The following is a 21,435-nucleotide window of genomic DNA, read 5'->3' as shown; positions in this document are numbered from 1 at the left end:
GGACCTGCTCATCGACCTTATTTCTACCTTTTGAATTGTAACCTTCAAGACAGAAGCCATATCTTTCATTTCTCTGAGTCACTCTTAGGATTGAACACAGTATTTTACTAATAGATAAACTCAGTAAACAACAGATTATCTCATATAAACATATAGTACTAAATATCTGAAAAGTATTCCATGTGCATGAAAAACGTTTTAAAGTTTGAACAACAATCTGAGACCTAACAAAAAGTTAAGTTCTCTTATTATGTAGGCACCTGAATTCTGATCTTGCCAGATTAAAGGAGTCAAAAAAATATTAATGCAACATATTAGCATGGAATGCTTGACCAATTTCTCAGGTGATCCTAACGAAAATTTAAGCTAATTATTTCTTCTATTTAATTTATACATTAACTGGCTATTTCATTTGTATGTTTCTTTAAAAAAAAAAATCAGTGAGATAAACATTACTTATGCTCAAAACTAGCAATGAGTTAAAGATATTAGACCAGTACCAGAAGAATTTTGCGTTCATCCTCAGTGGTCTCTGTTCTAACGTATGTTCTGTTAGCCTGGGGACTGACAGATGTCTCATATGAAGGTACCATGGGAGAACCAGATCGATCCAGTGACAGGTTAGTAATGCTGGCTGATCTGAAAACAAAAACAAAAAGTGAAAACACAGTTGTAAAGTCTTCATCAATAAAAGGAATTATAGTGAAAACTCGTTTTTAAATAAATGTTTATTTGCCAATGTTAAGGGTACTTTTAAAAGTACTTATAATGGTTAAATATATTATCATTGGGGGAAGCTGGGAGAAGAGTATCCAGAAATTCTCTGTACTATACTTCCAACTTCTATGTTAGTCTAAACTTATTTCAAAATAAGTTTTAAAAAAGTCATTATGGAAAGATTACAGGAAAACAATTACAGATATAGTTCATATATCAGTATTATTTCAAAGGAAATAACTTCAAATTCTTGTTAAAATGCTAAAAATTAGTATTTTTTTTTTTAAATTGACAAATATAAAGAGTCACAGTCTAAATGCAGAAATAATCTTGCAGATCAGGGACAGGAAACCAAGCCCACAGGCCAAATAGTTTTTCCATAACCAGTGAACTAAGAGTGTTCTTCTTAGTTGAACATCTCCAATGTTTCTGATGACAGGAAACACTAACTTTGAACCCCAACTAAGCAAAATATTCTCTCCAAAAAATTCCTTTCTTCTCATTAGTAGACCCACATTAAAAATATTGTCCTCAATTATTATATTTTGAATTTGAACAATAAAAAAATTAGTGAAAATCTGTTTCTTCCCTTGTTGTATAAGTACTTACACAACATTCTTAATTTTGACTCTTGCCAAAGTTACCAAATAAATGACTTACAAGTGGAATATCAATAGCACTTAGCAAGTTTTTATTTATAGAAGAAATTTAGCTAGAAATTTAGTTAGCTTCTACCTAGAAAAAATAAAACCCAATTTTAGCTTCTACATAAAGGGTTAAAGGCAGAAGTAGCTACAGTGTGCTAGATATTCTAAACTCGTTCAGGAGGGCAATATATGCATCTTTCCTCATTTTATTCTCACAGCATCCTATGGAATAGATATGACTAATCAATTCTACAAATAAAGAAATAAAGAATCAGAGATTAAGTTTTTTGTCTACGGTAACTTAGTTAATAAATAATAAGGCCGCCATTCAAAACCAGGCCTCAACTGAAAAACTATGCTCTCTCCAGAATGAAGATAAAGATACTTTTATTTTTTAGGCGAGGCAACCCTTGGTTGACCTCACAGATTGCAAGGACCTTGTCATCTTATAGTCCCTTATTTTTTTATTTTTTACAGCTATAGCACCTGGTCTTCCTAGGTGGTCTCCCATCCAAGTACTAACCAGGCCCAACCCTGCTTAGCTTCTGAGATCAGACAGGATTGGGCTTGTTCAGGGTAGCATGGCCATAGACATAAAGATATTTTTTAAATAATTTACGGAATTACTCACAGGTTTGTAACAAGTTTAGCAAAAAGTAATTTTTAATGGTCATGAGAAACCACTGGTATCAAATAAATGTTATAAGCAAGATTTTTTAAATAATCAGTTATTTATTTCCTGGTCTATTCTTTTAGTGAAATGTTGCCAATTCAACTAACTAAAACCTCTTTTCTGACGTGTGCATTACCCATGCACTCTGCTTCTCTAACATTCTAACCATCCCTACATATATTCTGATATAGTGGCAAGAAGAATAAAAGAAAATTAGTTAATTTCATTGTCAAGTACTCTATTAAGTAGCCTAGTGGTAAAAATGCTGACTATTATTTTACTTAGAGACAGTACTCACTGACTAAATTACATCTTTCCTCAAGATTTATATCTATCTTAGCATTCATTCAAAATACACGAAGACATATTGTAAATTAGCACAGCTATCTCTGTATGTGTGCACATGCCCAAAGGAATTCTGTAATTTATCCCATCTTTTAAAAAACTCTCAACTCCATATCCTTCTGTTGCATTTCTCTCCTTTCCTCTATCAAAATTCCTAGTGTCTCCTTCTTCTTCTATGGACTTCTGAACCCTGAACGACCCATTGAAATTGCCTATCAAGGTTATTGTGAAATCCAATGGTCAGTTTTCACTCCTCATCATACTTGACATGTCCCCCTTCACTGAAAAGCCGCACTGAAAAGCCGTCTTCACTTGAATACTAAGACAACACACTGTCCTGGTTCTCCTCCCACCTCATCAGTGGTCTCTCTTTGTCAGGTCCTTTTCTGGTTCCTCTTTATTTCCCCAATCTCAGTCCTTGGTCCTTATTTCCACACTTTCCACACTCACTCCTTTGATAATCTCCATCCAGGTTCATAGCTTTAAATACCATCCACATGACGGCAACATCCAAGTTTATATCCAAGTTTATAAATGCATTTTAAAACTACTGAGTGAGAGATTGATAAGGAACAGGATATTTATGCAGTACCAAAGTATTTCTCCCACATATTCCTAATTACAAAGAGGAAAATGGTAACTTTACAGTTGAGAAACCCAGAACCACTTTAATCAAGAGATCATGTTAGTATTAGCAACAAGATAAATTTGCATCATACCCTTTCAGACATTACAGACTAATAAGGATGAATCATTTATGTTGAATTCTGGCCCCAAAATGCAGAGGCTAAATCTAATCATAAGGAAGTTCTCGTACAAATCCAAATTGATAGGCATTCTCCTAAATAACTGGCCTAGCCTATTCACAAATACCAATATCATGAAAGATAAAGAAAAGCTCTAGCCATCTTGTCCCATCTAAAGTGGAAAAAAATGAGAAGCACTTGTAAAGCTCACAGTTGACAGGCACAGGCTTACCAAAAGACTACAACCTAATCACAGGACTACAGAACAACTCCCTTCCCTCCACACCTTACCACTATATTACTAAAGGCCTGTTTATCGCAATTCCTTTTACCCAGTACATCATGCCCATTTTCAACAAAAAATTACAAGCATATTAAAGGCAAAACACATAGTTTGAAGAGATTGACCAAGCATCAGAACCAGAGTCAGATATAACACTAATGTTGGAATTCTCACACCAAGAAATTTTTAAAACTATAATTTATGTGCTAAGGGCTTTAATAGAAAAAACAGACAACATGCACAAAGGGATGGATAATGTAAACACAGAGATGAAAATTCTAAGAAAGAACCAAAAAGAAATGCTAGATACCTAAACACTAAAAGAAATGCCAAATTCCTTTCACGGGCTCATTACTAAGTCAGATGAGTTCACTGGTGAATTCTACCAAACATTTAACTATGAAATTATACCAATTCTCTACAATCACTTTCAGAAGACAGAGCAGAGGACTACTTCCTAACTCATTCTCTGAGGTCAGCACTACTATAATACTAAAATCAAACAAAGACATTACAAGAAAACTATAGACCAATATCTCTCATGAACAAAGATGCAAAAATTCTCAGCAAAGTCTTACCAACCCAATCTGACAATGTACAAAAAGAATTATATACCATAACCAATGAGATTTATCCTAACAATAAAAGACTGGTTCAACATTTGAAAATTAATCAATGTAATCCACCACAACAACAGGCTACAGAAAAACTACACGATCATATCGATAGAGGCAGAAAAAGCATTTGGCAAAATCCAACCACCACTGATGATAAAAACTCTCAGAAAACTAAGAATAGGGGGCAACTTCCTTGATAAAGAACATTTACGAAAAACCTACAGCTAACATAATACCTAATGGTGAGAAACATGAAGCTTTCCCGCCAATGTCAGGAAGAAGGTAATGATGTCCCCTCTCACCACTGCTTTTCAACATCATATTGAAAGTACAAGCTAAGCAGTAATACCAGAGAGGGAAACAAAAAAACAGATTTGGAAAGAATGAAAAACTGTCTTTGATCACAAATGGCATGATTGTCTATGTAAAAATCCTAAAGAATCAACGAAAAACTCCTAAAACTAATAGCGATTATAGCAAGGTTGCAGCATATAAGGCTAATATATAATAGTTAATCTCTTTCCTAATACCAGTAATGAACAAGTGAAATTTGAAATTAAAAACACATTACCATTTATATTACTACCCCCCACAAAATGAAATACTTCAGTATAAATCTAACAAAGTACAGACAAGATCTACATAAGGAAAATTACAAAACTCTGATGAAAGAAATCAAAAAACGAAACAAATTAAGAGATGTTTCATGTTTATGGATAGGAAGACTCAATATTGTCAAGATGTCAGTTCTTCTCAACTTGATTTATAGATTCAATGTAATCCCAATAAAAATCTCTGCAAGTTATTTTGTGGATATTGACAAACTAATTCTAAAGTTTAGATGGAAAGACGAAAGACCCAGAATAGTCAATACATTATTGAAGAAAAGAACAAAGTTGGAGGACTGACACAACCCAACTTTAAGACTTATTATACAGCTACAGTAACCAAGGTAGTGTGGTATTGGAGAAAGAATACACAAATAAGTCACTGGAACAGAACAGAACCCAGAAATAGAATCCCATAAATATAATCAACTAAACTTTAACATAGGACCACAGGCACTACAATAGAGCAAATGCAGTCTTTTCAATGAATGGTGCTGGAATAAACTATACACCCACATGCAAAATAGTGAATCTAGACACAAACCTTGAACCACTCACAAAAATTAAATTGAAATGGACCACAGATCTAAATGTAAAACATAAAAGTATAAAACTCCCAGAAAATAACATAAGGAGAAATCTAAATGACCTTGGGAATGATGATGACTTTTTAGATACAAAATCAAAGCATGATCCAGAAAAGAAAAAAAATCCAGAACACTGACAACACCAAATACTGGAAAGAAGGTGGAACAAGAGGAGCACTCACTACTGATGGGAACGCAAAATGGTACAGCTACTCTGGAAGATGGTTTGGCAATTTTGTATAAAACTAATCAGACTCTTTACCATATGATTGATCGAGCAATCACACTCCTTAGTATTTACCCAAAGGAACTGAATACATGACCACACAAAAACCTGCACAAGGGTGTTTATAGCAGCCTTATTTAAAATTTCCAAAACTTGAAAACAACCAAGATATCCTCCAGTAGGTGAGTGGGTAAATAAACTTGTGATATATCCAGACAATAGAATATTAATCAGCGCCAAAAAGAAATGAGCTATTAAGCTGTGAAAAGACATGGAGGCAACTTAAATGCACACTACTAAGCAAAAGAAACCAATCTGAAAAGGCTACATACTATATGATTCCAACTATATGACATTCTGGAAAAAGCAAAACTATGGAGACAATAAAAAGAGTAGTGGTTGCCATGGGTTAGGAGGAGGAGGGGATGAATAAGCAGAGCACAGAGGGTGTTTAAGGCAGTGAAACTATTCTGTACTACACAACAGTGGATGCACTTCATTATACATTTGTCCAAACCCACAGAGTGTGCAACACCAAGAGTGAATCCTAATGTAAACTATGGACTTTGAGTGATAATGATAATGCTGGAGTAGGTACATCAACGTAACAAATGTACCACTCTGGTGGAGGATATTGATAGCAGGGGAGGCTGTACTTTTCGCTCAATTTTGCTGTGAACCCAAAACTCCTCTACAAAATGAAGTTTATTAATTAAAAACAAAAAAGTAAAGGATGCTGATGTCTGAAACTTACTCTCAGATGTTTCATAAAAATAACAGCATATTACATAAAAAGTAATACAAATGGGTGAAATGTACGTTAGTGAAACTTAAGAATATATGAAAATTTATTATTATTCTTGCAACTTTTTTCAAGTTTAAAATATTTTCAAAATAATTAATTTTTTTAAGCAAACTCTCCAGTAGCTTCCCATTTCACCCAGAGTGAATGATAAAGTCCTTTCCCCACTAACAGCAGGACTGCTCTACTCCAAGGACACAAGACCTCTTGTTACTTACTCCTTGATGGGCGTGTTCCCTCTCAGGAACTTGTTAGTCCATTTTCTTAGTACACTCTTCTACAAAATGTCCCTCACAACCTCAGGTCTTTGCTCAAATGAGGTCTTCACTAACCACACAATTTAAAATTCCACTCTTCGCCTCTATTCCTTGTTTTTTTGGTGATTTAAATTTTTGTCTCTTTAATTCACTGCTGTATTCCAAGTACCTAGTTTGTAGGTGTTTAATAATACTTGTTCAAAGAATAAACTGAAAGTATGTTAAAACCATGGTGACTCAGATGTCTAGTTCCTCAGGTGTATAAGGACTGATTCACCACTTAAACTTATAAAACGAAAGTGTTTTTGGTGGGGAGGTCCACACATGAGGAAGGTATAGTAAGTTGAAAAAGAAGGACGTGTGCAGTTGTAGAATAATTATAGGCAACTATTTCAGGGAGTTTGGCTAAGAAGAAAAGAAATAATTGAGAAAAAGGTAACTAGAGATGAAACGAAAGAAGGATTTTTGTTTGTTTTTAATAGGTGCCTGGAGTTTGTTTAAACACTGATGGCAAGGAGTCAGCAGAGAGAGGGGGAAGATATAGACCCTTAATAGGATACCTAATAAAAAATGAGAAGGGATCAGATCCAGAACATGAATGGAGAATCAATCTAGGTTAAGAAGTAGAAAAGAGAAAAAATCAACTCCAAATGTAATCAAGTTAACAAGTGTTGTTAAGAGTGAGGAAGTTCTCTTCCATTATCTCCTCTGCTACATAATAGAAAGTGAGCTCGTCTGCTAAGCTAGAGGAGGAGGGTATCCATTCCAAGATCTGAAGCCAGTGGAGAACAGTGGAAAAGAGCCACTCAGTGCAAGCAAGAACTGACTAGTGAAAGGGAATTGATAGTTTAATACAGCTTTTAGAGCTAAGAAATCCCACCCTTTTTTATCTGTTTGTTCTTCTCATTATTATGGAAAAAAAAAAGGAAGAATAAGAAAAACAGACACAGAATACAGTGTTTTCATTTGGCATTTACCTATTTCGAGCAGGAGATTTCCCAGCATCCTCTTGAACAGATACAAGCCTTGATGAAAGAGCAGTATTTGAGGAGTCTGGATGAATCAAACTATAAAGAAAAAAGGAAAACACTGAGATGATCTGGGACAGTAACAAGCAAATCCAATTTCAATGAAATGCTTTAACATTTAAAAGCAGATTGTTTTTCCTTTGCAATAATGAGATTATGGGTCATTTTTATTTTCTTTAATTAAGGTGGAAACAGTATGGACTTTATCTTAATTACATCAAATGCCAAAATACTGATATTTATTAAGTATATGGAATGTCATTAAAATAATAAAATCGGTTGGATGAATACTTATAGAACTCCTTTTCACATGATATATACAAGATTGAAGTGATAGGGAAGCGGAGATCCTGAGTTCAAATAATTTTATTCTCAGTCCCCACAACCCACTGGAATAGCACTGCAGAATCACACAAACACAGGTGCAAGTGCCTCTTACTAGCTATGTGACCTTGGGTATATTACTTAATCTCTCTGAACCTCAGCATCTACATCTGTCAAAAGGAGTAGTACCTACCGAAGAGATATGATGACTGAGAGTGAACATTAAACAAAAAATTAGCACAAAACCTAAAATTATTCTACCTTTGACATCTATACCACACGTTCAGGAAGCTTTTAAACCTGGTTCATTTCATTAAATCACATTTGCCAATTCTGGGCTCACACAAGAGGGCCAGGTACAACTAAAAGGCATTACTAACAAAGTAAGTAAGAACTAAAGAATCCCTATACTTTCTTATTAAATGTAGACTTAACCTTTAAAATGTATAAAACACACGTAACACATAAAGAAGCATGATGCCACAAACACCAATGTACCCAGAGAGCAATTTAGAACAGTCCACTAACTTTGAACTGCTTACATTCCCCCACCCAATCCCACTCCCCTCCCTGCCCTCGATGAAACTGCTGTTGTAAATTTTAGAGTTTTCAGTCTCTTCCTTTTCTTTAAGTTTACCATATTTGTATCCCTAGACAGTGTGTTTGTTCTTTATATTTTTAAATTTCATATAAATAGTCACTGGATATAAATACAACTTTATTTTCTACTCTACATTATGTCTCTGAGATTCGTACATGTGGAATGTAGCTATAATTCATTCATTTCTGACCTGTTTAAATTCATTGGTTACATACTAATTCCTCACTCTCTTAAAGGGTAGTTGATAGAATAACTAATCAGAAAGATGTTAGTTAAACTCTAAGCTCTTTAACATGGCTAGACTTGGTATTATGCATTAAAAAAAAAAATTTAGCTAAAGAAAACAATCAGAAACTGATGAATTTAGGATTCTAATTCAAATAATTCCAGGTAAAAAGTTAGTAACATCCTCCACTACCAGTCAGTTGAGCATATTTAGATATACACAAAAACATGAAATATTCCTTAGGAAGGAAAAAAAAATCTAATTTCATTTGTAAATATTATGAATACAAATCTTATGAGCACTCTCCCTAAGAAAACTACATTAGAAATTATTAATCGCAATAACTCCTAATGCCTATTCAACAAATATCAGGATCATACATTGGCCATACACTGTTCTTGGTGTCAGGTATAGCACAGTGAATAGGGAAGATATAAAGTCTCTCCTCTTGTAGAGCTTACAGTTTAATTGGTCAATATAATCACTGTCCATAAACATCTGTGATCCTTCTGGAGGCAAGCCAAAGAAAAAGGAGAAAATGAGGAATTTGCAGGAAACAATTCAAAGAAGGTAAAGGTTAACTAAAAGCACTCATAGTTCACAAGACAGTATTTTTCAAAAATAAATAAAATGATATTTAAGTGACAGTACCTTTGCCAAGCAAAATCATCCTCTAAAAATATGTTGCGACTGGCTTTTCTACTCCCAACAGGTGTTCGGGGTTCACCCGGGTCAAGTACAGACACAGAGGAAGCGGAATCTGAAAGAGCATTCAAGTCTTCCCCAATGGAATTACTGTCTGTGGAGTGAGCATAACTTAAGGCTATTTTTCTACAGTATGTGCAAGCTCGGAGGTCCCCTAGAAAAGAAAAAAAAAAAAGAAGAAAATTAAGTAAAAGATAACAAGATATTACTTAACAGAACATACTAAATCTTTGGGTTAATAGTTCATCTAATAACAGGGAAGTGCTTTCAAGTGAGGTCTACCAAAAAAATGTTTTTAAACAGTAAATAATTTTGTTAGCTGTTATATATCTTAAAAATCATTATTATGATAAATTCATCCAAGTATGCAAATTACCTCAAATATTTATAACAAGAAAATATCACTCAATAATACTAGAAAACTCTGATTAAAAGAGTATTTTTCAAGGTTCTAAAAGTGAAATAAGGAACAGGTTCAAAAAAATTTAAATTCAGTAAATAAACCAACACAAAGGCAAAATTAAGGTGGAAAAATTTGGGTCTTCACTGTGGAGCCCTGAAGAGTGGCCTCCACAAGGGGGCACCATTTAAAAACCAAAAACAGAAGAGGCTTGCAGACAATATAAAATATGGGGGAGATTGTTAAGGAAATGCTTATAGTGAAAGCTAGGATGGAAATGCAATATTTTTTGGAGAACAAACAACAAGATTATTTAATACTTTTAAATGTTGTAATTTTATTTAGGATGCAGTCCTGCCCAAATATAAGTTTTCATTTCTACCCTGTTTTTCTGTAACAATTATTTGTGTTAATTCTATTAAGGCTTAAGTGTACTAAAAAAGGAGGTAATATATATATAAAAGTCTAACCAATAATACTAATAATAAAATAAAATGCTAAAAAAAATGAGGTAAGATAATTAAACTTTACAAGTAACATGTTATTTAACAATTCGACCTTAAATTTTCTACCACTAATATTAGAAAACTGATGTGACATAGAACAAAAGATTTCTTAAAGTCAATTGTACTGTGTTTTTATCATAATTACTACCAAGTATAATTTGTTTCATTTTATTTCATTTTAAGACTATTATTATACTCAGTTTTATTAAATTATGCATGTATTTTAAGCAAAATTCGTATTTTGCTTAGTTTGTAATGTTTTGTTATGGCAGCCCTAGGAAACTAACACACAAACCATGTTAACAAGACTTTATCTTAAGGGTAATGGGAGTTCTGAAAGGGTTTTAGGCAGGGGAATATCCTGCATGATCAAATTAACACTTAACAAAGAATGCTGACTAGAGTATGAAAAATGAATTAAGAGGTAGGAAAAAACTAATGGTAAAAAAATCTTTTCAAAAGCTAGAGCCATAATCCAGATGAAAGATAATTCAGGTCTCAACTCTATAGCAGTCCAGGTGAGAGAAAAAAGTGAGTAAGGCCAAAAGAAAGATCTGCATGATAACAAAAATACCATGAGAGAGATGCTCAGAGTGCTTCCTTTTCGGTAACTTCTGCCCACCTTCCACTCCCAAATCACGGTATAAATCCACACGCCATTATTTAGTTTCTGCTTCAACGAATAATTTAAAATTTCTGTACTGCTAAAATTTATGGAAGAATATGCATAAAATGCCATTTGCTAAAGCACAGTGTCATATTACTCAAGGATGATCTATAGTCTGTACAATGAAAACTCTCTAGTAATATAAACTAGTAAACTACTCTAACGACCTTCTCCAAAAAATGTTAATGCCCCGACGGTTTTGGATAGCATCTATGATACACCGTCTTTTATTCTACTTATTTATGAACATCCCCACCTACTTTATTCTTTGACTATAAAGTCCTTAACAGCAATGCTGTGTCTCCCTCACCTCTGTGTTCCCCAGGGCTCACGCATAAAGCCCAAAATAAAAACTGGCTTAATATCAATTCTATATGATAACTATTTTATCGCTATGACCTTTAAAAATTTTAAAACTGTCAATAAAATGCACTTACCTGTGTAGCCCATAAATTTTCCTGGGATTTCTTGATTACAGCAACGACTACAGAAAATCTGCCCACACAGCCGGCAATGGTGTCGGCGCCTAAAGGTTGTAAATTTCTCACTACAATCATAGCACTCTTTACACTGGCTATCTGGCATCCAGTATTGCTTCAGGTCACTATCCTGTAACAATAAAAATATGTGAAAGCTTGAAAATACTGATTATCAAGATGCAATGGCAAATGTTAATCAAAACCCTAGAAGGTTTATTTTGCAAAAATTGACAGGCTATTTCTAAAATTCATACGGGAATACAAAAGGCCAAAATGACCAAGACCATCTCAAAGAACAAAGTTGAAGGACTTATATTACCAGCCATCAAGACTTATTCTAAAGCTACAATAATTTTAAGAGTATTAGTTCAAGAATAAAAAAAAAAAAAGGAGTTATGGAACAGAAGAGAGAGCCCTGGCACACACTCACACACATAAATGAATTTATGACAAGATTCATAATACAATCAGAGAAGGATGGTATTTTCAAAAAAAAAAGAAAATGGTGCTGAATCCAATTGGACAGCCATGAGAAAAAAATGAAGACTGATCCTTAAACTTCATACAAATAATAGAGCTTCTTGAAGAAACCATGGAAGAATAATTACTGGCATTGGGCTAGATAAATACTTCTTAAAGAGAACACACAAAGCACTATCTATAAAGGGGAAAAATTGATAAATTAAAACTAAGTACCTGTGTGTAAAACTATGGTGTTCATAGCTAGAAGAAGTACTGGCTGATTTTTCTTTCAAGAACATTACGCTATGTTCAGTGAGTATGGCACAAGCTCCATATAAGTGCTTAATAAGTAATCTAAAGCCCCTGGACAGTACCTGGCTTTTCCCCTCCATGATTTCCTTGAGGCGTTTTAATACTGTGCTGAGGCTTCGAAGTTGAACGGCTGTACGAGGATCATGACCTCCAAAAGAAGGTTCAGCTTTCCTTCTTGTTTCTGAATCATATTTATCAAAAATAAAAAATAAAAAGCAATCTTGTAAATAGTCTCCAGTATCTGTGTAAAACAAAGTATATATGTGATGCACAGTGCCTCTTATTGCTAGCATATACTTATGTTCTCCCAACTAGTGATATGGATTGAGAGTTAAAACTAGTCTTTAGAAACGTAAGAGGTTGTTCACAAACAAGTAAGGGCTACCTAAGACAAGGAATGTCTGAGGCAGATGATGGTTTTAAGGCCTGAAATGGGAGGACTGCTTAAATGACCCAAAATTCATTAATGATTTCTTGGGCCCTTTGGTCCCAAGACATAATAAACACCTGTAGAAATTTAGCAGAAGAGAAAGCAATCCAGTGAGTTAACCTAGTTTGGTCTCTACAGCCGCGCAGTCAGCAACAGGGTTGAACAGTTCAGTTTAGTCTGCAGATCACGTATCGAAAGTCTCGTGCAGCAGGTGATCAGAAAGGAATTTAACAACCCAGTCCCCAAAGAGTCTGACAGACCTCAGGACATCCACGATGGTAATTTACCCACAGACCTTCCTTCACCAATGTCCAAGAAGATTAAAACTACCAAAGAATTGCTAGAACTCCAATCCTACCCTTCCTACTAGCTCCCCAAGCCTGCAGCTCCAAACCGGAAGGGATCACTTACACTTAAACTAGTAACACTGAAGCCAGTTCTGTCAATAATAAAACAAGCCAAAATTCCAGCTTTGTGGCCAGAAGGGGGTGTGCCCACCAAAGCTGTCATACATTATTTGCTTATTTTAGAGCAAGATTACTGCTGAAATTTTCACTCATCCCTAAAGATGAGATGGAGGTGGCTTGACAAAAAGAATGAACATCCCTATTTTAAATTCATTAACCTAATATCTATGGCAAAGCAAGATGGAAAACACCCCACTCTACATCTTCCTCAAACTCATTTGTTTGCTAGATTTGTTTTAGGTGTGCTTTGTTTTGGTTAGGTGAGAAAAAAAGATTACCAAAAAATGAGAGACTGGTATCTATATCTAAACTGATGAAGAACTTCTCAAGCTAATTTAAATACAGAAATAATTATCTAAACAGCACCTATGTTAGAAAACTTTTTCTATAAGTAGAATGTCCTAATGTCAGCAGACGCCTCAGTGTTGTTACTGGAATAAAAAGGTTTAAGTATTAGGATGACCAAATTTTTTGAGTATCACAATATAAAGCGACTCTCCATGATGAGTTGAAAAAGAGACAGAGGGAGCTGTTAGAATCGTAATGGCTGTACGACCATGCACAGGCAACCATTAACTGTGAAGTCCCTTGCATTTAACCAATTAGTAATATGAGAGTACTCACAGCACCAGCCATTGGAAAAAGAAGAGTAAGACTGTTACTGAAACCAACAGAATCAGAGATCTCAGAGAGAGATGAAACAGCCCTGAGAAAATCTGGTTGCGTACTCTGCCCTTAGACAATCTTAGGTGCTTCTCTTGTAAAATGGATATTAGAAAATTAAATGACTTTCCTAAGGTCACAGAACTAGTAAATTTTAGCCTGTTAGTAGGAAAAGGAACTTGATTAATCAAAAAGTCCCAGGATTCTGAGCCTCTAGCAACTAAGGTAGAATCAAAGAATCAAGTGGACTCGATACAAGACAATAAGAAATGGTGGGGACTGCAGCAAACCAGACATTACAAGCTCCACCTAGTGATAATGAAATTCAAGTTTATTGCAACACCAAGGCAAGATCTGGTAGGCTGCCAGTTTGAACTCCTAGATTAGATTCTACTCTGACTCCTCAGTTTTACAAATGAAGAAATACTATGCTTAATTCAATATACAATTTAGTCAGAAGAGCTCCCTCAACAAAAACAGGAGTGTTACCGCGGGTCAGGTTCAAAAGCTAAGGAGAGTTTATTGAGGTTAAAGGTTAAAGTAAAGATGGTCTCTTCCTTCCATCCCTTGGAGTAAAAAGAAAGCTCCTTTCTCCCTCTCCCCCTCCCCACCTTCTGATCTTCCTTCCAAATGGCTGTCATAACCCAGGCAAAGGCTCATTGCTCTAGAAACCTAGAAGTTTCCTAGAGGTGATGCAGCTAGCTCTGTTCCACTCTTTAGACAGAAACTCGTCCGCCTGGTTTCTCCTCCTCCTTCTGAACCACCAGAAGGCGGTTCTGAACGAAGTCTCAACTAGCAATTAAAATATCCTCCTGCCAACCACCATTACTAGCACCTGCCTATTTTTCACTCGAGGACTTCATGGGGAAGGCTGGCTAGACAAGGCACTGTTCAGGGACACTTGATCTCCAATGTTGCGACCCTTTCCCTCGATTATGCCACCTCACGGCCCTTCTGGCCCTTCTACCACCGTGTTAGGCAAAGCACCAAGTTTAACAATCTAACAGAAATAAAACATAAAACAACTCATTGTATCTAGCCTCTCTTTTCAGGCACTGATCCCCCACCTACACTCATCAGAAGAGCATGAAGATGAAGGAGATGACTATGTAGTAAACCAGGATGGAGAACAAATAGACAAGAGGAGCTCAGCTTATCCAGCCACATTGACAGCTTGCACCCCAACAAGGACAGAAGGCCAAGAGCAAGTGGCAGCCCACTAATGGAGTGAGAGAGTTCTGCAGTCAGAGGCATGCACATCACATTACACAAGCCATCCCAAGAATGGATGCAGGATTCATTCGCAAAGTTGAAACTAACCTGTGTTCTCCTGGGGATGTTGCAAACTGTTCTCTGCTGAAACCCAAGCAAGTAATTAATCAAAAAACAGTCAGGGGATCTCTGGTCTAAATTACAGTTTAATAAAATGTTTAAGAATTTTTTTTTAGGTATCTATAAATTCTTTCACTAACTAGATAACAGCTTCATTAATTGTGAGGAGTGCCTGACTATTTGAAACAACAGAAAAGTTAAGTCATTAAGTCAATGAACAACCTGGGAAACAATGACTCAGAGAAGGAAGTAAGAACACTGTCCTACCTAATACTGAAGATCGCCGCTGGAGTTCCTCATTAAGCTGTTTTTTATAAGGTGTAGGTGACCTCACCGATTGTGTTCTCGAAGGGAGCTGAGGGCTGGCCCAACTTCCGCTTACAGACTGCTGTTCTCCCTGGCCCCCTTCTGCTCTCTCTGTAGCAAAGGAAAGCCTGGCATTATTTGAAAAAAACTAAGACTCAAAGAATTCAACAAAGAGAAAGAAATAGATGCATAATTAAAAATTAAGGTTTTAAAAAAAAATTAAAAGGAAGTAGCAAAATTATAGGCCAATAATCACATTCTTTGTATGTGTGATCTTCAATTTGTTTTACTTTGCATTAGAAATATCTTGAGCATATTAAAGGAAATAGAATGCAAGCTTCACATGAAAGAGATTTTGCAGGGGGAGGGTCTGTTTTGTTCATAGGATACTCCCCTTGAACTATTAAAATAGTACCCAGTGAAGAGTAGGTAATCGAAAAACTTTTGCTAAATAAAGGATTGCTGTCTTATGATAACTAAATATCATGTGGTATCTGAGTAGGATCTTGGAACAGAAAAAGAACATTAGGTAAAAACTGAAGAAATGTGAATAAAATACATACTTTAATAATAATATATCAATAATGATTCATTAATTGTAATAGATGTACCATATTAATGTAGAGTGTTAATAATACAAGAAACTAGGTGTGAGGTATATGAGATTTCTCTGTACTACCTTCCCAATTTTTCTGTAAATCTAAAACTATTCTAAGCAATAGGTTTATTTTTTTAATAGTATCTTAAAAATGGAGTAACAGGTTTTACAGAGCTTTAAACATGACTACTAATAAAAGTCAGTTAATACTATTAAAATTTTCTGCTGAGTTAATTAAACTAATGACCCCCAAATTCCCTACAACAAAAGGTATTACTTTCTAACCCATTTCAAATAATACAGCCAAATATAAAGCAAAAGATGTAGGTCATGTTTTCTCAATTATTCTTCCAGGTAAAAAATATATTACTTTAAAAAAGCTCATTTTAAAGGTATTTTTTAATTTGATAGCATTACATTTACACCTAACCTGATGGTTTTAAGTCAATCAACAACAGGCCTGCTGATGGTTTCCATTTTTGAAAAATAACCTTTTCTCCCATGTGCTGATCCTTTTAGTTTCATTGCTTTAATTAAACTGTTTTGGCTATTAACCCCTAAAAGAACAAAGTCTTCTGTGAACTTAAGAAAGTTGAAATATACTCAGAAAGGGGGAAAAAATGACAACCTTAAAAAGAGACCTCCTTTTAACATTTAGTTTCAATTCAGATCTTCAGTTGCCAACAATTAAGATTACAGTGAAAATTCTAGCTTTCTTTTCTTAAACAGTAAACCCCAGTGACCTATAACTAAAGCTTTCTTCTTGTTAAGAATTCATTGTCTTGCAGACACATGAAAGCTGAACAAGAGAATTCAGAGAATCAAATTTATAGGTTTTCTGATCTTTAAGAGTATGTCTTACCTTTGTTAAATCGAAAGAGATTTACAAAAGAGCTATATGCTGACTTGAAAGGAGGTTCGTCCTGATCAGGAGTCAAAGGTTTAAAGTGTGTGAGATGAGAAGGACTAGTAGGAGCTGGAGGCAAATCATTGGCAGAGTCCGGTGCTGGGGAAGTCTTATCATCTGTGGCCATTTCATGAGTCTAAAAAACGAAAAAAAAGATAAAAGTTCTTCAAGAAGCCCAAAAATTAATTCTAGCATCTCTAAATATCTGAAAATCTGACTCTGAAAATTCAGACCTGTGAAAACCAAAGAGTAAATAAATCTAGTTTAGCATGTACTCCAAATTAAGGCTTGAAAACTCTGCAGTCTAGATGATAAGAAAGTCTCAATCACCTAAACCAATAATTACAGAGCCATTCTAATTTTCAACATTGCTACTCAAATTACAGAAAATATAAACATTGTTTTTAAAAATTGGAGGTAAGGCACAAATGTGAACAGGTAAAAAGAAAAAAGTATTTTCACACAATTTACATCTTTTTCATTTTAAGATTTTTTTGGAAAAAATAATATTCGATAGCTTTTAAAAGTTATGGAGGAAAACTGATTTTACACAAGCATCGAAATTTCTCAAAGCTTTTACTTATTTTAATTTTTTCTTTTAAAAAATATAAAAGATAAATATTTCCAAGAAAAGAAAATTAAATAGTCATCCCTTAATGACACTTCTATATAACCTCCAAAATTACCTCAAGCTAAGCCTCAATGCTTTCAGAACTATCCAAATGAACGAGCTGTTCCTCATCATCTTCCTCCTAGGCACGCAAACCCGGTTTTTCTCCTTTTTAGCCTACACCCACATAGACATTAAAATGAAGATCATAAAAGGCCTTTTATTAAATAACCGAAATTCATAATTCAACCAAAGCAATAAGGATAACCACATCACCAGATGGAGGTTACAGAAAAGCAGTGATGTCTATTTTTCGCCATAGTAAATACTTCGAATAAAAGAGCCATGAATTATGCATAACTCTAGTCGTTAAAATTCTATAGTTTGTAACATAATTTACACTTTACAAAGAGGACACTGCATGCTTATAAAACACTTTTCACTTTCAAAATCATATGTATCTCATTTAATTTTTACAAAAATCCTGGAAGGCACACAGAACTGACCTTATTACTATATTTTACCTTCGAGGCAACCAATGTACCCTGAACCTAAAACAACTTACTTGAAGGTCATATAACTAGTCATTGGTAGAGATGTAACTAAATCCCAAGTTTCACCCCAGAATTCTCTTTTAGAGCAAAATTACTTTTGTAGCTCTTCACAAATTTCCAATTCTAGGCTATCTGAATTCTAACAACTCAAGATATTGCCTGTTTAATAATTTACTTAATAAATTAATTAAACCAAGCAGAAATGAAACCAATGATGAACAGAATTTTGGCAGTAAATGCTTATTGGAACGGACGGAGAGGGAAAGGAAAGGAGGAAGGAGAAGATAGGAGCAGAGAAAGAAGAGGGGTAGAGAGAGAAAAGGAGGAAGGAGAAATGGAAGGAAGGTCTCCAACATTATCTTCTATTAGGGAGGGTAGTAAACAATCCTTCTGAAGTGTCATGACAATCCATAGGCCAGCACAAAGGGTTAGGAAATAAGCCTAGGACTCGGCAAATGTAAACTCCAAAAGATGAAAAAGGAAAAAGAGCACTGGAGAGAAAGAATAATGTGATGGCAGTAACAACCTTCAGGCCTCGGAAATGAACCTACGTTCTACTTTGACACAAGTTAACACCAGAAGCACCAACAGGTCTGGAGATCATCAGCTTAAATATCTTGATAGTTATGCAGTCCTTAGGATCAGGGTAGATGATTCACACTAGAAGTTCAGAATAATAGAAAAAATAATTCTGACTTCCATGAACAATTGGCTAGGGAACTTCTTGAATTAATAATCAGTATGTAGCAATCAATGCAATAACCTCATCTAGGGTTACATCGGAGTTAACGTTTCTAAAAGTTTGAGTAAGGGTCAAATATTTAGACTTTTGAAAGGATTTACAGTCAAGATGTTAACTTTTACTTTCCGTAAGCAAAAAAAAAAGCTAACAGACTTTGTTTGTATTAAAAGAATAAAAAAAAAGAACGGGGGAAAAAAAAAAAACACCAGAAGACCAGAAGCAGAGTTAGCAATCTACCTGAAGAATCTTAGCATTACTTCTAAAATACAAAACTTTTATTAAGCTATGGAGATGTGAAGATAAAATTTACCACAAAAGTACTACACAAATGTAATCTCTGAAACATAAATACAATCACATAGGGTTAATCTTAAAAATACATAATAACACCAGGATCCTGAGAAAACTACCTTACAACACTTACTCTACGGCAGCTTAATAACTGTGATAAAAACTAGGACTCTTTCCTAAACGATAATTATAAGTATTAACCTACTCATCCAAAGACCTCTAATGTACCACCAGTAATACTTTGCCTCTTCTCATTTGAAGGCTATTATATGCAGACCCACTTCATGCTATCTTGTAACTTAAGCCAATCTGAAGGGTAATCAGGTACTAAAATTTAGAAAATAAATCTGATCGACCAACCGATATCAAAATTTTAGTTGATGAAAAAATCCAAACATCAGGTCATTTCTAAGTAGGGTTTTTAAAAAGTACTCAAAATATATCTAATAATATAGGACAGCTGAATACTAGAAATGTTTAGTTTCCATCAACAAAGATTTTTTGGTTCAATTTTTGATCGACATGCCCAAAGAATCTCTAAAGGAAAACCACAACGTGATCGATATTACTTTACCTCCCCCCCCTCCGCCCCCAAATGGGGAGGACACAGGAAAGTAGCTTTGCTCTACAGAGGAGCTTTAACCTGCCCAATTTTTGTCACAACCCCAACTCCAACTGAAGGAAAAACTAAGACTATTTTTTTAAGAATCCTGGTAGAGTGGAAATTTTAGAGTGGCAGAAAACAAGATTCAAATGCATCAGAAATAAGATTCAAACACATCAGAAATAAAACTGCAATATACAAAGCGACTGCCTCTACTGTCAATATCGTACCAATTTTACAAGAGGATGCACTGAATCAGTACATGAGAATTTAACAAATACATGCATCAGATAAACAAAAATAACTTGCTTTATACAAAATTCTAGCATCTCGTATATACTGATAATAATGTCTTATAATAATCCCTATATCAGACCGAAGACAATTCCTTAAAAATATCCATCACATTCTAATCTCATCCTCTTGTTGAGAACATTCTAAGCAAAGGGAAAATACTAATTGAGACATCAAGTCTCTTCAGAGACTTTGCAACAGAGGCAGAAATGGAATAGCCTCAAATAGCAGAAGCAAGCCTTTAAGGAGGCATATACATATTTGAAACCCCATTAACGCCGTCGTGTCTGCAGCTCATGAACTTTTTTTCCCAGACTACAGATGCACCTAAGACACACAGACTCAGAGCTCAACCAGAGGAAGGAGCAACTAGGCTACAGTTCCAAAATCGGCTTAGATGCACAGAAAAACAGAGGGGCGAGGGGACTTCGAATGTTTCCAAGGAAACCCCTTGAAGAACAGCCCTACCGGGCCCCTTCCCCACTCGCAGGCAAAAGGGCAACCGGGGAATCAGAAGATTCCCCGGCTAACTGCGGGCACAGGTTCTCTGCCCTTTCTTGCCGAGCCTCAGTCGCAGCCCGGCCTCCAGCCACGATTGGGGAGCCCCAGCTCTCGCCTTCACTTCAGCCTTCCCCTCCTCTCCGGCTCCCGAGCTCCCCAAACCGGCTTCCTTCCCCAACTCAGCCCCAGCCGGCGGCGCGCCAGGCCCCCGCCCTTACCTGCGCCTTCCGCCGGGGCCCTGCAGATCTTTCCAGCCCAGCCGCCGCTACACCCCGTTCAGACACTGAAAGCGCCGGGGAAGACGGGCCGCTGGCAGTTGCGGTAGGAAGCAGAGCGGTTTACATGGTTGATGCGGTTTCTCGCTTCCCCCGCAAGGCTCCGGCCTCAGTTTCTCCTCCCCTCCAATCCGCAACTTTGCCAGCCGCCGACTCCGCCCTTTCCTCCCCAAGCGCGCGACGCTCGGATCAGACGCTCAGGCAGAGGGAGTCCAGCCCAGATAGAGTCGTTCTCGACAGTTGCGCCCAGGTTAGGCTTCCTCAGCCTTCCTAGAGGAAGCCAGAGCGGCTGCGCGCGTGAGCATCACGCGTGCGAGGTCACCGGATGAGGGCAGGCTGGCTGGCGGTTACCGTATGTGTTCGATGATGTGAGCACGCAGAATATGTGACTGCGCTCCTCGTTCTTACAGATATTCGTGTGATATAGAGGGCTTCTACCCAGACAGAAGACTTGTCAGACTTGGGTGACTCTGCTAATAATTAATCACGTGAACTTAAGAAATTAGTAACTTCTTTAGGCCCCAGGCCTCTTATCTGTAAAATGAGGCTAATAGTAGTATCCATTTAACAGATAATTTTTTTGAAGATTAAGTAAAGCTTTGCTCGCAAAGCATTTGGAATAGTGTCTAACCCAGAGGAAGTG

General features: G+C 36.0%; 1 protein-coding gene and 1 pseudogene across 7 annotated transcripts in view; both read right to left on the bottom strand.

Moving 5' to 3' along the window:
• PIKFYVE (phosphoinositide kinase, FYVE-type zinc finger containing) overlaps positions 1-21,008 on the bottom strand; it is a 70,764-nt gene extending 49,756 nt beyond the window's left edge. For 2 of the 7 annotated variants that reach the window (XM_006921405.3, XM_025039321.1), the window contains exons 1-9: positions 20,736-21,008; positions 16,877-17,057; positions 15,378-15,527; positions 15,099-15,134; positions 12,281-12,399; positions 11,403-11,574; positions 9,339-9,546; positions 7,486-7,575; positions 501-639 (exon numbers count right to left, since the gene is read on the bottom strand). In XM_006921405.3, coding sequence (XP_006921467.1) covers positions 501-639; positions 7,486-7,575; positions 9,339-9,546; positions 11,403-11,574; positions 12,281-12,399; positions 15,099-15,134; positions 15,378-15,527; positions 16,877-17,048 — 1,086 coding nt within the window. In that variant the 5' untranslated portion in view covers positions 17,049-17,057; positions 20,736-21,008. Of the gene's footprint in view, positions 1-500; positions 640-7,485; positions 7,576-9,338; positions 9,547-11,402; positions 11,575-12,280; positions 12,400-15,098; positions 15,135-15,377; positions 15,545-16,876; positions 17,058-20,735 lie in introns of those variants that run through there. The other 5 variants (XM_015596619.2, XM_015596621.2, XM_006921407.3 and 2 more) reach the window with 4 other exon arrangements.
• Positions 1,839-1,957, bottom strand: LOC112470580 (annotated as a pseudogene).
• Positions 21,009-21,435: the final 427 nt, after the last annotated feature.

This window comes from Pteropus alecto, unplaced genomic scaffold (genome assembly GCF_000325575.1).
Source record: "Pteropus alecto unplaced genomic scaffold, ASM32557v1 scaffold3, whole genome shotgun sequence".
Classification (NCBI taxonomy): Eukaryota; Metazoa; Chordata; class Mammalia; order Chiroptera; family Pteropodidae; genus Pteropus; species Pteropus alecto.
The sequence above is the reverse complement of the archived record's forward strand: the minus strand, read 5'-3'. Positions and strand labels throughout refer to the sequence as shown.